The 14,132-nt window shown below is 36.4% G+C and overlaps 2 protein-coding genes across 3 annotated transcripts; one reads left to right on the top strand and one right to left on the bottom strand.

Annotated features, from left to right (window-relative positions):
• Positions 1-2,600, top strand: LOC141833664 (uncharacterized). The gene is made up of 2 exons (XM_074721145.1): positions 1-153; positions 2,180-2,600. Exons 1-2 carry the CDS (start codon positions 81-83, stop codon positions 2,392-2,394), a joined length of 288 nt encoding a protein of 95 aa, XP_074577246.1. The 5' UTR covers positions 1-80; the 3' UTR covers positions 2,395-2,600.
• Positions 2,601-3,739: 1,139 nt separating this feature from the next.
• Positions 3,740-14,056, bottom strand: LOC141833250 (cleavage stimulating factor 64-like). Of its 2 annotated transcripts, none has more exons than XM_074720647.1 (10): positions 13,773-14,056; positions 13,469-13,547; positions 10,350-10,524; positions 9,842-9,878; positions 9,501-9,736; positions 9,352-9,429; positions 6,221-6,256; positions 5,729-6,142; positions 4,828-5,136; positions 3,740-4,146 (listed from the first exon to the last, which is right to left on the bottom strand). In XM_074720647.1, exons 1-10 carry the CDS (start codon positions 13,810-13,812, stop codon positions 4,015-4,017), a joined length of 1,536 nt encoding a protein of 511 aa, XP_074576748.1. In that variant the 5' UTR covers positions 13,813-14,056; the 3' UTR covers positions 3,740-4,014. The 2 variants fall into 2 exon arrangements, with proteins under 2 accessions (XP_074576748.1, XP_074576749.1); XM_074720648.1 differs by having other exon boundaries at positions 9,845-9,878.
• Positions 14,057-14,132: the final 76 nt, after the last annotated feature.

The raw sequence follows: 14,132 nt of genomic DNA, 5'->3' as shown, positions 1-14,132 counted from the left end.
TATCAATCTCATCGCCAGAGCCGTGGGAAGAGGAAGAGGAAGAGGCAGGTCCCAGATTAGGGCTAATCGGAGAATCTGCAATGGCGTTGAGACGCGGTGTTCAATCGGGGTTGATGGTTTTGTCGCACTCCGAAGCTGGCTTGGCCAGATCAGGCAAGTTCCTGTGCTTCCTTTCGAATCCGAAGTAGATAGAGTTCGTACCTAGCGATTGATTCGTTTATTTAGGTTGTAAGCTCTCTGATCTCTGACTAGAATTGACGTGCTAATCGGACGCGTTCATTTTATGGTTTTGTTCTCTTTTTTACCGTACAAAGATAGCCAAATTTTGCTTAGTTCGAAGAGGAGGATGAATGTTGAGGCAACCGATCGTGCGATCTGCTGCTTTTGGACGGTAACCCTGGCATAATATTCGAAGATGATTGATAGCTCATCGTCATTGCCAAGCCGTTTCTGGCTATTGATCATATCTCACAATTCAAATTAAGTATTCAATATCGTTTTTCTTCTCAAATAGAAAAGCTTGGAGATCTTCAGCGTGGCTCTTAGCCAGCATTTGATTGCTAGATCATTTTGGTTTTCATGAAAATTAGAAAGGGAACCCTTCGCCAGGATCTTGCCAAACCTTGCTTTTTCCTGTTGTAATTACTAGGTATTTCCTCCTCTATAATATTTTGCTGTTAGTGTTGTTAGAACTACAAAACTTCCAAATCACAACCGTTGTTGCTACAATCCTGTGATTCAGGATTATGTATCATATATCTGATTATGAATATAATAATTATGATTATCCAATTTGATTCACAGTGAATCATATTTTTTACACAATTCTGAAATTAAATTTAATCCATTAAAACTAGACCCAACGTATTAAATCAACACATTAGAAATTGAATCTTGCCTCTTACATAATATTTAAAAAATGCATCTTCTAGTAAACTACAAGTCGTTAGGGTTGAAGGTAGAGTCGACAATGTTTTTCCTGTTGTCGAAAGCAAATTGGTGATGAGATGTCCTTTTTTCTATTTCATTTAAATTCAAAACAAAACGAAAATAGACAATAGATTGTGATTTCTTTTATCAAAGAAATGGTTTTATTTTTACCTTTTGTCAACAATAGATTGTGCTGAAAGGAATGTTTGTTGTGAATGAATTTTATTGTTTAGCATGTCTTTGACCTGATTGATATATGTATAGTCAACTGTCCAAACTGTCACTGACTGTTTCTAGTTACTTTTAGGATTGCTTAGTTCAGGTGGAAATTGTTTTGCCAGTGTTTAACTATGTGTTAAGGCCAAATTTTATTAGAAAGTGGCTCATGACGACTGCTGAATTTTTGGGGAACTCATAGTGCATACTTAAATACTTTTGGCTATCCAAAGAAACAAATTTCTGTAACATGTAAAAGTTGCTTTCCCTTCCATGGAAAGATGGAAATCTTGGCACACGTCAGTCAGAGACTCTGCAAAGATGTTTTTCTTTTCTTTTCCTAAGAGAAAAGCTGAAAAATCACTTGAAACCCGTTAGTTTGTTCAAAACAAATTGGTTGTATCCTTTTGAGATTAGCTCATTTGTTAGTGGTTTTTTAATTTGTGATGATATTATGTTTCATTTCCTACCAAGTTGACAGATAGTGTGGATGTTAACAAATAGCGTGTGTCCTTTTGTGAGTAGCTCTTATGTTAGTGGTTTTTGTGATGAGAATGTTTCATTTCCTACCAAGTCAATAGGTAATGTGGATGTTCACAATGAAGTGATAAGGAAAATAATAGAGTCATGCAATCCATATCCAAAGTAAGTTATTGGAAGTTCAACAATATGTTAAAAGGACATGATTGTTTTTTTGGGGGCAAATGAATGTTGTTCACAGGGTTAGTGTATTGTGAAGCAGAGAAGACATGAACTAATGACATATTTGTGTAGTTCGCAAGGAACTTGTAGCACACTAATTTTCTACATTCTTCTCATTTGACCAAGAAATGGTATTCATTTTCAAAAATACCTGTTATTTTTTGTTGTTCTACCATAAGTACTAACAGTCGTTGAAGCTCAACTAAGTTTTTCTTGCATGTTACAGTTTCCCGTTTTCTTTGTCTAACCATCTGGCACAATTCTTTTTCAAAAGATCTTGTATTATTCGACTTAACTATTCATTGATAGCAGTCATTTGACATTGTTACAGTAGCTCGTGAATTTCATGCGACTACCGCAAAGAGAATGGGAGGGCACGGTTATGAGGAGCCCCATTATGTTCATGCTAAACACATGTATAACCTTGACCGTATCAAACATCGACCTTTGAAAATGACCCTAGCCGTGCTATCTGGGTTCAGCTTCGGGGTGGGGGTTCCACTCTTCGCATTCTACTTCCAGCAGAAGAAGACTAGCTCTGTATGAGCCATCATTGTGATTTGGAAAAGGAATAATAAGACTCTTGAATGGTAAACTCTAGTACTTGTTTGCTAGAGGCGTTTGATAAGTTTCATCAATTTCTGACAATCTAGTATTAAACCAACTTAAAAGTTCATCGTTTCCCTTGGATTGTTTATTTGTTTGTATTCAGCTTGGTTTATGAAAAGGCTCCGTTTTCCTTTTCTTGATTCTATGCTTGAATATGAATGTAAGATACCTGGGATTGTTTTGTGCATGATATTATTAGTGCATTTCTTCCCCAGACTTAAGTACACGGATTGGAAAGCCCATCTTTGTCTCGTGTACATGGAGACCTATGCATGTGTTATTGTTAAATCCTGTCCAAGTGAGAAGTAATATCTTTTATAAAAAGAAATCACTAGCTAATGCTTTAATCAAGTAATGAATATCCATTTTTTGCCATTATACTTTATTTTTGTGTTATATTGATTGTGGATTAGCTATTTTTAATTGGATTTTTTATTTTCTAGTTAAAAAAACACGTCTTTTGTCCGGTCTATCTGTATAACATGCCCGTCGATTTTGATTAATAAGGTCGTATTGTAGCATAATAATTCTAGGAGTTAGAATATTCTTTTTGAGCACTTATATCATATTTTTTCGGTCATACGATTTTAAAACTTCTTCATCTATGTAATTTCTAAACTCAAATATTAAGATTCTTTAAATAATGTACTCTGAAACGAATGGTTGAAATGCATATAATCCCTATCTAACAATAAGGATAGCACCTTCTATGATGACCTTCCTGGAGGGATTTCATAGAATTTGTGTCGTACCAAAGGCAACGCATTTTTTGTTGAAGAGATATTTATTTCAATAAAAGGTAAAATTTATCATTCCAATAATTTTATATTATCAATTTTACAATTATATTAAGGAGATAAATAATATTCACATCCATGGAAGTGATATTTACGCTCCTTTGTAGCATATCAATACTGTAAGAAAAAACGCTATGAAAATAATATTTTTTAACATTTCGGCTATTGTTCACATCCATTCGAATAAGATAAACACCTATAAAGAAAATAAAATTAATTTTTTTCACAATCGTTTAATTAGATCAAAATAATAAAGGAGGCATTCCTCCAAGAGATTCCTTTTTATGGTGGTGGTTGTTATTTTTCTTATAAAAATGTCTCATGAAAAAAACAAACCGTATGCGTCGATCTACTTAGCATATTCATTGCAAGAGAAAGTCGCCCAATCCACTTGAACTTTCTTGTGCAATTACTTTATGAGAGTCACGATCTAAATTAATAATTGTCAACTAAATCCTCATATCTGAGTCTAAACAAAATTGGTAGACCATACTCAGCATCATCAAAGAATTGCATTTTCATTAACTTCTAAGCATCTTTTTTCCGAACACCAAATGACTCAAAAGCACTTGACGAAATGAATTTCATGTAGAAATTCTCCTATTGTTACAGCTGAAATGAAGTAAAATCCTTGCCCCTGGAAGTGGTGGCGGCACCTTATGCATTCCTCTCCAACGCAGTATAAATCAAAGAATCGACGCAAATAACACAGGCAACAAGAGACTTGATGGATTAGTTTTTCTTGTTGAGGCCTGCTCCACTACTTGTGAGCTGATAACATCTTTTGGAGCTGAATAATTTGTTGCTGCTGTTCTAGAGGTAATGAGCTCAGCTGTTCTGGTGTCAGACTGAGAACTTGCTGCAACAAAGCTGACTCTACATCGGGCAGAAGCTGCAAAAGAAATGTGGATAATGAATCAGAAAAAAAGAACATGATCACTAATTAAAAAATGGAATAACACCATACGTGATGGAAACTCTTTTAGCCAACATTCACAAATCTGGAATTAACCCTATTCCATACCTACAATGTCAAGTTGAGCCCGTGTATTCGTGGAACATGCCATGCTTTTGTAATGAATACCATTTTTTTTCACAATGCAAAGTCAAACAGTCATAACATGAGGCAAAGTATTATCTATTAATACATCTCCAGCAATTACGAAATATAACTTCATTAGATTGAGTTTAAAAAACAAAGCATTTCTGTACTGTAGCACGAGTGTGAGTAGATTTAGAACTTGAGATGAGCTGTGAAAAAAGTAACTTTAAAGTTATGACTTAAGATTTACCCATCTAGAAACAGAGAATAACAAATTGTGCCGGCCTAACTGCAACAATTATTCATCAACGAGGACATACAAGATTCTGGTCATAAAGAAAAAGAACTACAAAAACTTAAGATTTAGTGTGCGCAGGCGGTATCTGTACTGTATGGCATATTGCATGAGTTGTTGCTCACTCTCCTATTAGTAAGGAAACTAATTACCAAGTTTAGAATAAGTATCTGAAAGTTTTAACCTATGGCTAACAAAAAAACAGGGTTGATAAGATATTTAGGAGAAAATAATACCTGAGGCATTGATTTCTCAGAATGAACTACATCTGGTGCGACCTGACCCATAGCAACAGTGCTAGTGCCAAGTTTTTGAATTGAAGCAGTATTAACTGCAGAATTACTAACTCTTTGGATGGCACCAGTTCCTTCGTCTAACCTTTGGAACTTTATGGGATAACTATTTTGTTCTGATAAGTTGCCTGACATTCGGCTTTGATCTGCTAACACAACATCTAAACCTCGTTTATTGAATGCAGAAGGCCAGATAGAACCTTGAACAGAAGATGATGTTGAAACTTGCGGGAGACCACTTGATGAGCCAGGCTACCCAAAGAACAGGGACATTGTTAGTATATCCAAGTGCAATAGTCACACAATTATAGCACAATGCATAAAGCCTACTTGAAGAAGCATATGAAGAAATGTGAACTACAACAATTTTTCACATATTAATTTTTCATTAGGTCAAGATCGTCACTCAGCAACATTTGAGGATTTTGTGACTGACAAATTAGAATATGCAAAGGAGATCGATATCTTCTATTAAAAAAAACTAACATAAGGAAGTATTTCAAGCATGCAAGTAATTTCACAAATAAGTTTCTATAAAAGGCCTAATAACAGAAAATGCCCAAGAGAGAATTGGCCAGTTACTTGCAATCATAATGCCTATATCAAACTTCCATGACTTGAAGTCCTATCTATAGAAGAAAGATGATGAATTAGGAGAGGTGGATAAAATTTTGCCAGAATCATAGCTTTGGAGAAACACAAATTAAAGCCCTGGACGGGCAAAGCACTCAAGAATAAGGAGATCTTTCAGATCTAATGCAATAACCTTTGTGATACTAGTAGATTAATCTCTATAGCCTATAGGCAAGGAATTGAACAGTATATTAATTAATGAAATTCAAACCTGTGAAGTAAGAGGATGTATCAAGTTTGAATGTTGCAGAGCCACATTTGGAAGGGCTAGAGGAGAATTATGAGCTATATTTGCAACAGCAGTGGGCATTGGCAACTGGGGAAGAGCGGATTGTCTCTGCAATATTTGCTGAGGTTGAACTGGAAGACTGCCAATAGATTGAGGCCATCTTGATGGTACTGCAGTCACTCCGGATTTGTCTGCTGCATTTGCAACTGATACTTGATTTTGTGGCAGTGGTGGTAGCTGATATTGAGGCTGAACATGAATTTGTTGAAGAGGTAACATAGCCTGTTGGAGATTTCCAGAAGTGTGTGATGTAACCAGAAGCTGATTTTCATGTCCCTTGGATAACTGCCCACTTTGTGCCAATGAAGAAGTCTGTCCACTACCAGCAATCTTCATCTGCAATTAATATCAGTTACAAGCATTTGATGTTTGCATAAACATCTCCATTGACCATACAAAGCATAGAAGACATACCATCTGAGGTGTAACCATGCCTAGCATTACCTGTGCCTGTACAACAAATATAGCAGCAGATTATAGATTCAGATAATTACATAATGAAATAACTACATAGTAGGAGACAGAATAGAATTCACAAATAGTGGCATATGTTACATTTACTATTGGCATGTAAAATGATAGAGCTGTTACATATGAATCAGAATATACAAGAACCATGATGATTCAGTTTAGTTTCAATAAGATTTGATGTAAATCTTATTTAATATTCAAAGCCGACCCCACCTAGTGGAATAAAGTTTGGTTGTTGTTGTTGTCTTCAGGGGCGGATCCAGGATTTCATATTTGGGGGGGTCATATAATGAAAACGATATACTCATTTGAACAAAAGAATTGCCCAAAGATACATATCAAGGACCTAAGTACAAACTTACATATTCGGCTGAAACTCACCCGATTTACTTCTTCGCTTCGACTCTTCCGGTCTGCCCTTCACGCCACTGCCACCGCCGATTGACCCTGTTACCGGCACTGCCCAATCCACCCTTCACTCACCGGCGTCCTCAGCCACCTTGCAGATCGCCGGCAATCCAAGCTGAAGTTGTTGCCGCCGCGCCCGACGAAGACACGAAGAAGACGGAGGCGCGATCGGGACCCAACGAAGGCAGACTCGCGATTTCTAGGTTTCCTTATCGACTTATCGGGTTGGTTTAGGATCCAATAGATCAACAACCCATTAACCCTAAAACCTATTAACCAGTAACCCTAAGGATTTAATCTAAACACATTAAAGGTTCAACTTGGGCTGGGGGGGCCATGGCCCCCCGGGCCCCTTAATACATCCGCCCCTGGTTGTCTTATTTAATATTCTAAGAATAAGAAAGAAACCATATTAAAAGTGAGATCCAACCAAGTAAAATTAAATTTAATCAATTAAGGCATCAAATTAAACCCAACATTATACAAGATGAAAGAAACGATGAATCTTATATCACACAATAAGAATATAGTGGAATTTCAAATTAAACAATGACACAGGAAAATTTTGGTCACGTGAAGTACAGACTTGATGATAGCCAAGATAGACTCCATACTAAGAAATTATTGAGAAACACAAGTGTTGTCACACGATACAGGAAATGAAAATGAAGGCAAAGTGGATAGTGACTTATAAGTTATGTTGTTAAACTCATGTTTCATCCTCTCTTAATGTAGCATGGCCATCACATATCTCTAATCTTTAATTGTGTTAATACTAACAAGACTAGAAATCCAGTGTCATAGAGCCAATAAAGATTTTTCTATGTCTAGAAACATTTGATAATGAAATATCATATTGTTCATTTATTTCTCAGTGAATGGAATAAAAAATAATTTGTACAATCATTTACTTTTGTCATGAATCAACACCATCATTATCCTATAATAGTATCCTATTAAATATTATATTATATAACATATTTTAGGATATCAAAATTATTTTGAATAAAATAAAATTCTTTTTCAATATATTATATAACCTTTTATCTGAACCTTACATTTATGCATATATGATTTGATACAATTCACGTTTCAAAAATTCATAAAGTGATTCATGATAAAATCATGATTTGACCACCTTAACTCCATTGAAGGAGATGAAATGAAAAGAAAAAACATCCTGGAATCACATCCTATTAGGAAATGAATCATTACCAAAGAAAGCAGCACATGTCCTACAACATCTTGCAAGTAAACGCTCCAAAAATTCTAACTAAAACAACCATGGCAGCAAGACCTTCCAGTAAACAGTTGTAGTACAATGGTGAAACTCTCATACTGGTTAGCTGCAGCACTATTTGTGGAAACATGGAACATTCTACATGATCCTTCAAACTGAGAACAGGATAGCAGGAACTAAAGCAAACTAAAATATTCCACACTCACAAGAACCATACAACACACAAAAAAAAGCAAAATATATACATGGAAATTAACTTGTTATACTCACTACGCACCGTAAGGATAAATTAACTTAATTATAATCAATAAGCCCAGTAACAGATAAATTTAAAAAAAATACAGTAACAACCTGATGAGAAGATCTAGGTGAGGTGTGTTCTTTGGTGTTATAGGGTCCAGAAAATGATGTTTTGATTGGCAGTTAGAAATATGTAGGACCTTTAAGAAAGTATCTTTTATGTCAATAACTTAAAAACAATACACAACTTTTGGGAAAATTATTTTGGTACTCTATGAATTGCTAGAATACAGTTTTGGAGTGTAGGTTGTTCTTTAAATTCTTCCAGAATATAGACACCAGAATGAGTGATTTAGAAAGCGGCAATTAGAAGAGACATTCTAACCTCAGGATTCGACATAAACATGGATGCGAGCACTCAACACTCTGCCTTTGCCCATTTAATATGGGGGAAAGTAATGGCTCACAAACTGAATTAACATTCTTTTGATTTCACTTGCTATATTTCATAGATTTTAGAACTGTATGGATTTGCATTTTGGTAAGGATTTGCATTGTCCTTTTACCAAATTCTTTTAGGAAAACTTATCATTCCTGTTGTGCTTGACATATCACATTTTTTGATGAATGATCCACCAACCCAACATCATTAATCCTTTGAGTAGGAGTCAACAATCCACCCATTAACTGATTAACCATCCCATTTTTAGTCCCAACAACTTCTTGGCAGCCTAACATATTTGGAGGACAAACAAGACTAGGAGTGAAATTACTGCTGTCACTTCTACACCATTAACCAGAAGGTTGTACACTAGTTTTTTACCTGTTTCCAATTCTTTGTTTATAAACGAAATTATTTCACTACCTCAAACAAATGTCAAAGGACATAAACATATACTTTTAGTTGTTTACATTATCCACTGAACCAAAATGAAATGACTGTATATAACAGAGATTATGTAACAAAATAAACAAATGAACACATCTCTTCCTTGTCAAAGGATCAAAACAATAAAAGATTGAATTAGTACAATTTCTCAGAACACAACACGGTCCCTTTTTTATTCATAAAAACATTCCTTGAGAGATAAATAAGAAATCGTATCGGATTAAGGAATAGAGATCTATACGTGAAAATGTAAGAACTGATGCTACCTTATGAAGTTCAACTGCATAAAATTTTTACCTGAAAGAGAGCTTTTGTTAACTGTGGGTTTGATTGAAGGAGTTGTCGCACTAGTGGCTTGTTCTGAGTAGTCAGGGTCTGTCATCAAAAACAATATTATTTCGTTCATAAAAATATAGGAAATAATGAGGAGATCAAGAAGAAATAACCTTCATCTCTGACATAATCTCAAGCAATTGATGTCTAGATAGTCTAGACAGATAGTGAGTCAAGGAATCATTTCCATTTCCAGAGTGGCTATGTAACATATTTTGTGCGTTGGAAGTCTGAGCACCACCCAAAGCTGCAGCCATGGCATTTGCAGCGGTTGCAGCGAAAGGGAAGCCAATTGGTTGATGCAGCGGATCAACTAAATTAGGGGCTCCAGCAGGTTGTTTTTGACCATCTGTGAAGATTAAATCACATGTTAACAGACAAATCATTATGGTCCTGTAAGAAACAGATGTAAGGACCTCAAAAACCAAATGGAATTGAAAAAACTAAGAAAGACAACCAGCCCTAGATGCCAACCCTGGTCCACCACGACCCTGCAAACCAATACTCCATTACTATCAATCGAAAAATGTATGAAAAAGATTGTTAGGGAAACAAGATCACAATTATTTTTACAGATAATTCTAAAGATGTGCAATATAGAAAATAGTTGTATAGAAATGCATCTTTTGCCTTGTTTGCAGTAACAAGTTCAATTTGTGGCTACATGACCATCATTAGAAAGGATACGTACATATATCTTTCAAACAAAAGCATCAAATACAGATCACAAATCGAAAAAGAGAAGTACTGGTGATGAAGACACATGCCAAAGATAGGTTGCTAAAGAATAACTATCACATGCATACATTTGTTACCAGGAAACATTTATGGTGAAACAAAAATATAGCCATGATGTGACAACACGTATGATACAAACACCAAAAAATCTGCTTCACACAAATAAGAATAATTTGGCAGGAGAATGAATGCTTCTAGAAAGAAACCAGATAAAGTGTGTTAACCTGTTCTCTATTTCGGTCAGCATTTTTATCATTTTCAGCAAAATCAACTCTTAACTGACGGCCATTTATTTCATAGCCTTGAAGATTTCGGCGAGCACTAAGAGCTGTCTCTTCATCCTTATATTCACAAAAGCCATATCCTTTAGGCTTTCCAGTTTCTCTATCAGAGACTAACCTGTATCAGTGTAACTTATTGCTATTAAGTAGAATACAATGACAAAGGTTATTGCCTACATATATAAGAAGCTAGACCAAGTAATCAAAACCTATGGCATGAAAATGGAATTTACTATAACATATTAAGAAAACAAAGAATCATAATCATGAAAGATATTCAGTCAAGTGAATTGAATGACCTAAACCATGAACAAATATTGAACCTGCTGCTGAGCAAACTAGGGTCAAAATATCTTCTCCGAACCTACATCAAATATATTGTCTAGGAAAACAAACAATAATACTACAGCCAGTGCTTCACCAGCCCATGTTAAATAAATCTACAAATATAAGCAGGAGGGCTGAACTGTCAAAAAAACTGCAATTAATTCAAAGCAAGATACATAAGATGATGAGTGCCATATGTGCCCATGCATAAATCAATTACATTAAATCAAAGTTTCTTTGCTTTAACCAAATTATAAATCAACTATTGTTGCATGATTGCTAGCATGGATTTGAGCCCAACATTTATATGAAGGTTTTATCTAAAGGATTGAAGTTCTAAACCATTTAACCATTGGTCTAAGGATCATTCCACTAGTAAGATAAATAATAAAAATAGCCATTAACCAAAGAAGTGATTAATAAGGTTCAAAGAACTATGTAAAGTCAAGAAAGGCTACACTAAATGTGTGACATGATTGCTCATTTGTTAGCAAAGACAACTGATATCTTCTAATATTTTACAAAGTAAGTTCAGAAGTTGAACTAGCTTAAGTCTGCAAAAGTTGCAGAGGTAATAAATAACAAAAAACAAACAAGCAAGTGAAAAATCAACTAAGAGGCTTGAAAGTTGCCAGATGACTAAATGGTTATTCTATTATGCTTTCTCAATGTATGTCCTCAGTCCCTAACTCATATCATATAAGATCATGTCCAAGAAAGAGGAACGTGAAAAGGATATCTGAACCTACCCTTCTAATAAAAGGAGAACAAAATAAATCTCATAGAGATATCCAAATCCTATATTATGGGAATTTTCATATAATTTCAAGGGCGCATGTGTTCCTTTTCCTCTAAAAATCCAAAAATGATAGACGAGCTTCTACTAGTCTTGTGGTTGGGTTAAACATACCATAACCAACATATGAGAGTAATCTTACTGAAATGCTCAAACAAGTAACCTCCGAGGGTAACTTCATAGGAGTAAAATTTTTTGCTGGCTTTAGCATCATAATGGGATGTTTCTTCCAATAACTCATGAGAAACCCAAAATCAATTCAACACTGGTCGAGTTGGAGTGATATTCACAAGCAACTAATTTTTGCATCAACTCAAGCTTCCATCTGTTATAACATTTCAATTTTCTTCCTCTATCCAACATTTATATTAATATTCATGGTTTGCGGTGGTCTAGTCTGGTTGGTGATTTAGTTAAATTGGCTTAGTGATTAGTTGAGATGGTTCAAGTTTAGGTGAGCAAACCTGTGAACAACCAAAAGGGTTGAATCCAAGGGGATAAAGTCTGACAACCCCTAACCACAAAACCAACAGCAGAGAATCCTGGCGTAATTACTCTAACTCCTCATGAACCAAGTAGTCGAGTGAGCTTAAGCGCAAGTGTTTGGAAGATCTCACAGACATGATTTCAATGCTCCTTGTCAGATAGTTGATATTGTCAACCCATGCCACAACATAAGTAAAAAGGATGCCTCTTTGTCCTCGCCCGACTAGAACATTTAATGCATTGTGATAGAGCACATTGAATGCATGCCCATCACACTTAATGTGTTATCTGTCCTATGCCCCTTAGTAGTGGATGTTGTCGATCGAAGGGTCTCCTGCTTACAATGATCTTGGCAATTGGAGCCTCTTGAGGTGGGCTTGGGAGTTGAGTCACTTTGTTAATGAGAGAATGGGGTGAGCTAATGTGTCGCAGGACCAATTAGCGGACCTCTTTCAATTGAGATCACATGGGCTGGTGGAAGATGGGCAAACTTTAGTCAATCACACGAGCTAATGTGTCAATCCTATACTGTCATTAGTTGTCCCCTCCTTGGGCTGGCATTGCATTCCACATTGAATATGAGAGTCCCTTCGACTGGTGACATCAGCGACTAACGAATCTACGACGCAAACACATTAATGTGATGGGTCACCTCACATTTAATGTGCTCCATCTCATGGCATTAAATGGCCATGTTGAGCGAGGATGGAGAGGCATCATCTGCCCATTGCGGCATGGGTCGACCATGTCGGCTTTTGCCGTAGAGCATCAAGGCCATACCAACCTATAGTGAGGTAACCTACTGGCTCAAAGTAATGTCTCCAAGACCGCTAACACTTTAACTCACTTTGATTCCAACAAATTTGAGCATCAAGTGTGCTTGTGCTGAGAATTTAAGTGCCAATTTTAGAAATTCAAAGGCTATATTACACACTTCATCTCCTCAGATTCAGCCCTTCTGACCTTGCGCAAGCATTCTTGCCAAAATCAAACCATTTTCTCATCCAATCACTAAATTCGACCAAACCAGCCTTCCCAACCAGATTAGACCACTCACAAATCACGAGCATCAACAATGTAAGTACCACATAAATTTCCCAGATTATGGTATTGGAACTTCCCATAAGCAAAGCTGAACAAAGAGATGCAAAGGCAAAAAACCACCTAATATTTTCTATTTTTCGGGGGTACAGTCAACAGCTTACATCAACCTTAGATATTCACCCTCGCAATTTCTTTTGACACCATAGAATTAACCAGGCATGCATCGGGTAGGATATTAAGATGAATGTAAACAAATTTAAACATCTCAAATACAAAGTTTTCGTAGCCGCTCGAGCAATCAAAGAACAGAGAGAAGATTAAAGAAAGGCACAAAAAGAATTAACAAATTTCAGAGGAAAAGCATACGTCCAAACACATGAAGACGATTAGGTTTTACAAGATTAAGAACCTGAAAGACACCACAGGTCCGACTTCCTCACATATCTGGATGAGCTGTTCCTCCGTAGCATCATAAGGAATATTCCCAACTGCGACAATTCCAAATTATATCCATTGTTGGCACAAAAACAAATACTCTAGGAAACTAGCTTGTAAGTGAACCGAAGACGGTGGATCTTTAAAAAGCAATAATTTTAATAAAACATTTAAAAGTACAAAGCACGGGATGTTGTGAGATTTAAAGAACAAAGTAGGTTTTAAAAAGGGCGAAATTAATTAGATGCACGGCAAGGGGCAAGGTCAATCAAACCGACCGAAGACGCATCGATGCTGAGAGCCAACGGAGGCGGCCATGCCGAAGCGAAGGGAGACCTTCCTGTCGCACCAACTCTCTTCCTCCAGATAAACAGTCTAGGCAGAAAAAGCGGCGCGGTTCAAACACAAACTCGAAGCGGGAAGGGGAGATCCAAATCCTGGAGCTCTGAATCCCTAAGGCTCGATCTAGTTCCTCGGCAATTTAGGGCGTCGGCGGCGAGCCCAGAAGGCGGCGTGGTCTGGAAGGGGAGAAAGAAACCAAGAATTCGTTACGTTTCCAGAATTGTGGTCGGAATTGGGCAAGTGGCTCGTCACGTTTTTTTTCGCAGCGATATATTATTTATCCTCGGCGAGCCAAT

The sequence above is a fragment of the Curcuma longa genome, chromosome 8, assembly GCF_044706935.1.
Source record: "Curcuma longa cultivar G26 ecotype Majalengka, Jawa Barat chromosome 8, ITB_CL_G26_1.1, whole genome shotgun sequence".
In the NCBI taxonomy this organism is placed as follows: Eukaryota; Viridiplantae; Streptophyta; class Magnoliopsida; order Zingiberales; family Zingiberaceae; genus Curcuma; species Curcuma longa.
Note: the sequence above shows the minus strand (reverse complement) of the source record. Positions and strands in the feature narration are given on the sequence as shown.

Coding starts and splice junctions, on each gene's coding strand:
- LOC141833664 (XM_074721145.1), top strand. CDS start 81: ATGGCGTTGAGACGCGGTGTTCAATCGGGGTTGATGGTTTTGTCGCAC. Junction 154..2,179: donor AGCTGGCTTGGCCAGATCAG/GCAAGTTCCTGT, acceptor ACATTGTTACAG/TAGCTCGTGAATTTCATGCG.
- LOC141833250 (XM_074720647.1), bottom strand. CDS start 13,812: ATGGCCGCCTCCGTTGGCTCTCAGCATCGATGCGTCTTCG. Junction 6,143..6,220: donor GCATGGTTACACCTCAGATG/GTATGTCTTCTA, acceptor TATTAATTGCAG/ATGAAGATTGCTGGTAGTGG. Junction 4,147..4,827: donor CTGAGAAATCAATGCCTCAG/GTATTATTTTCT, acceptor TTTCTTTTGCAG/CTTCTGCCCGATGTAGAGTC.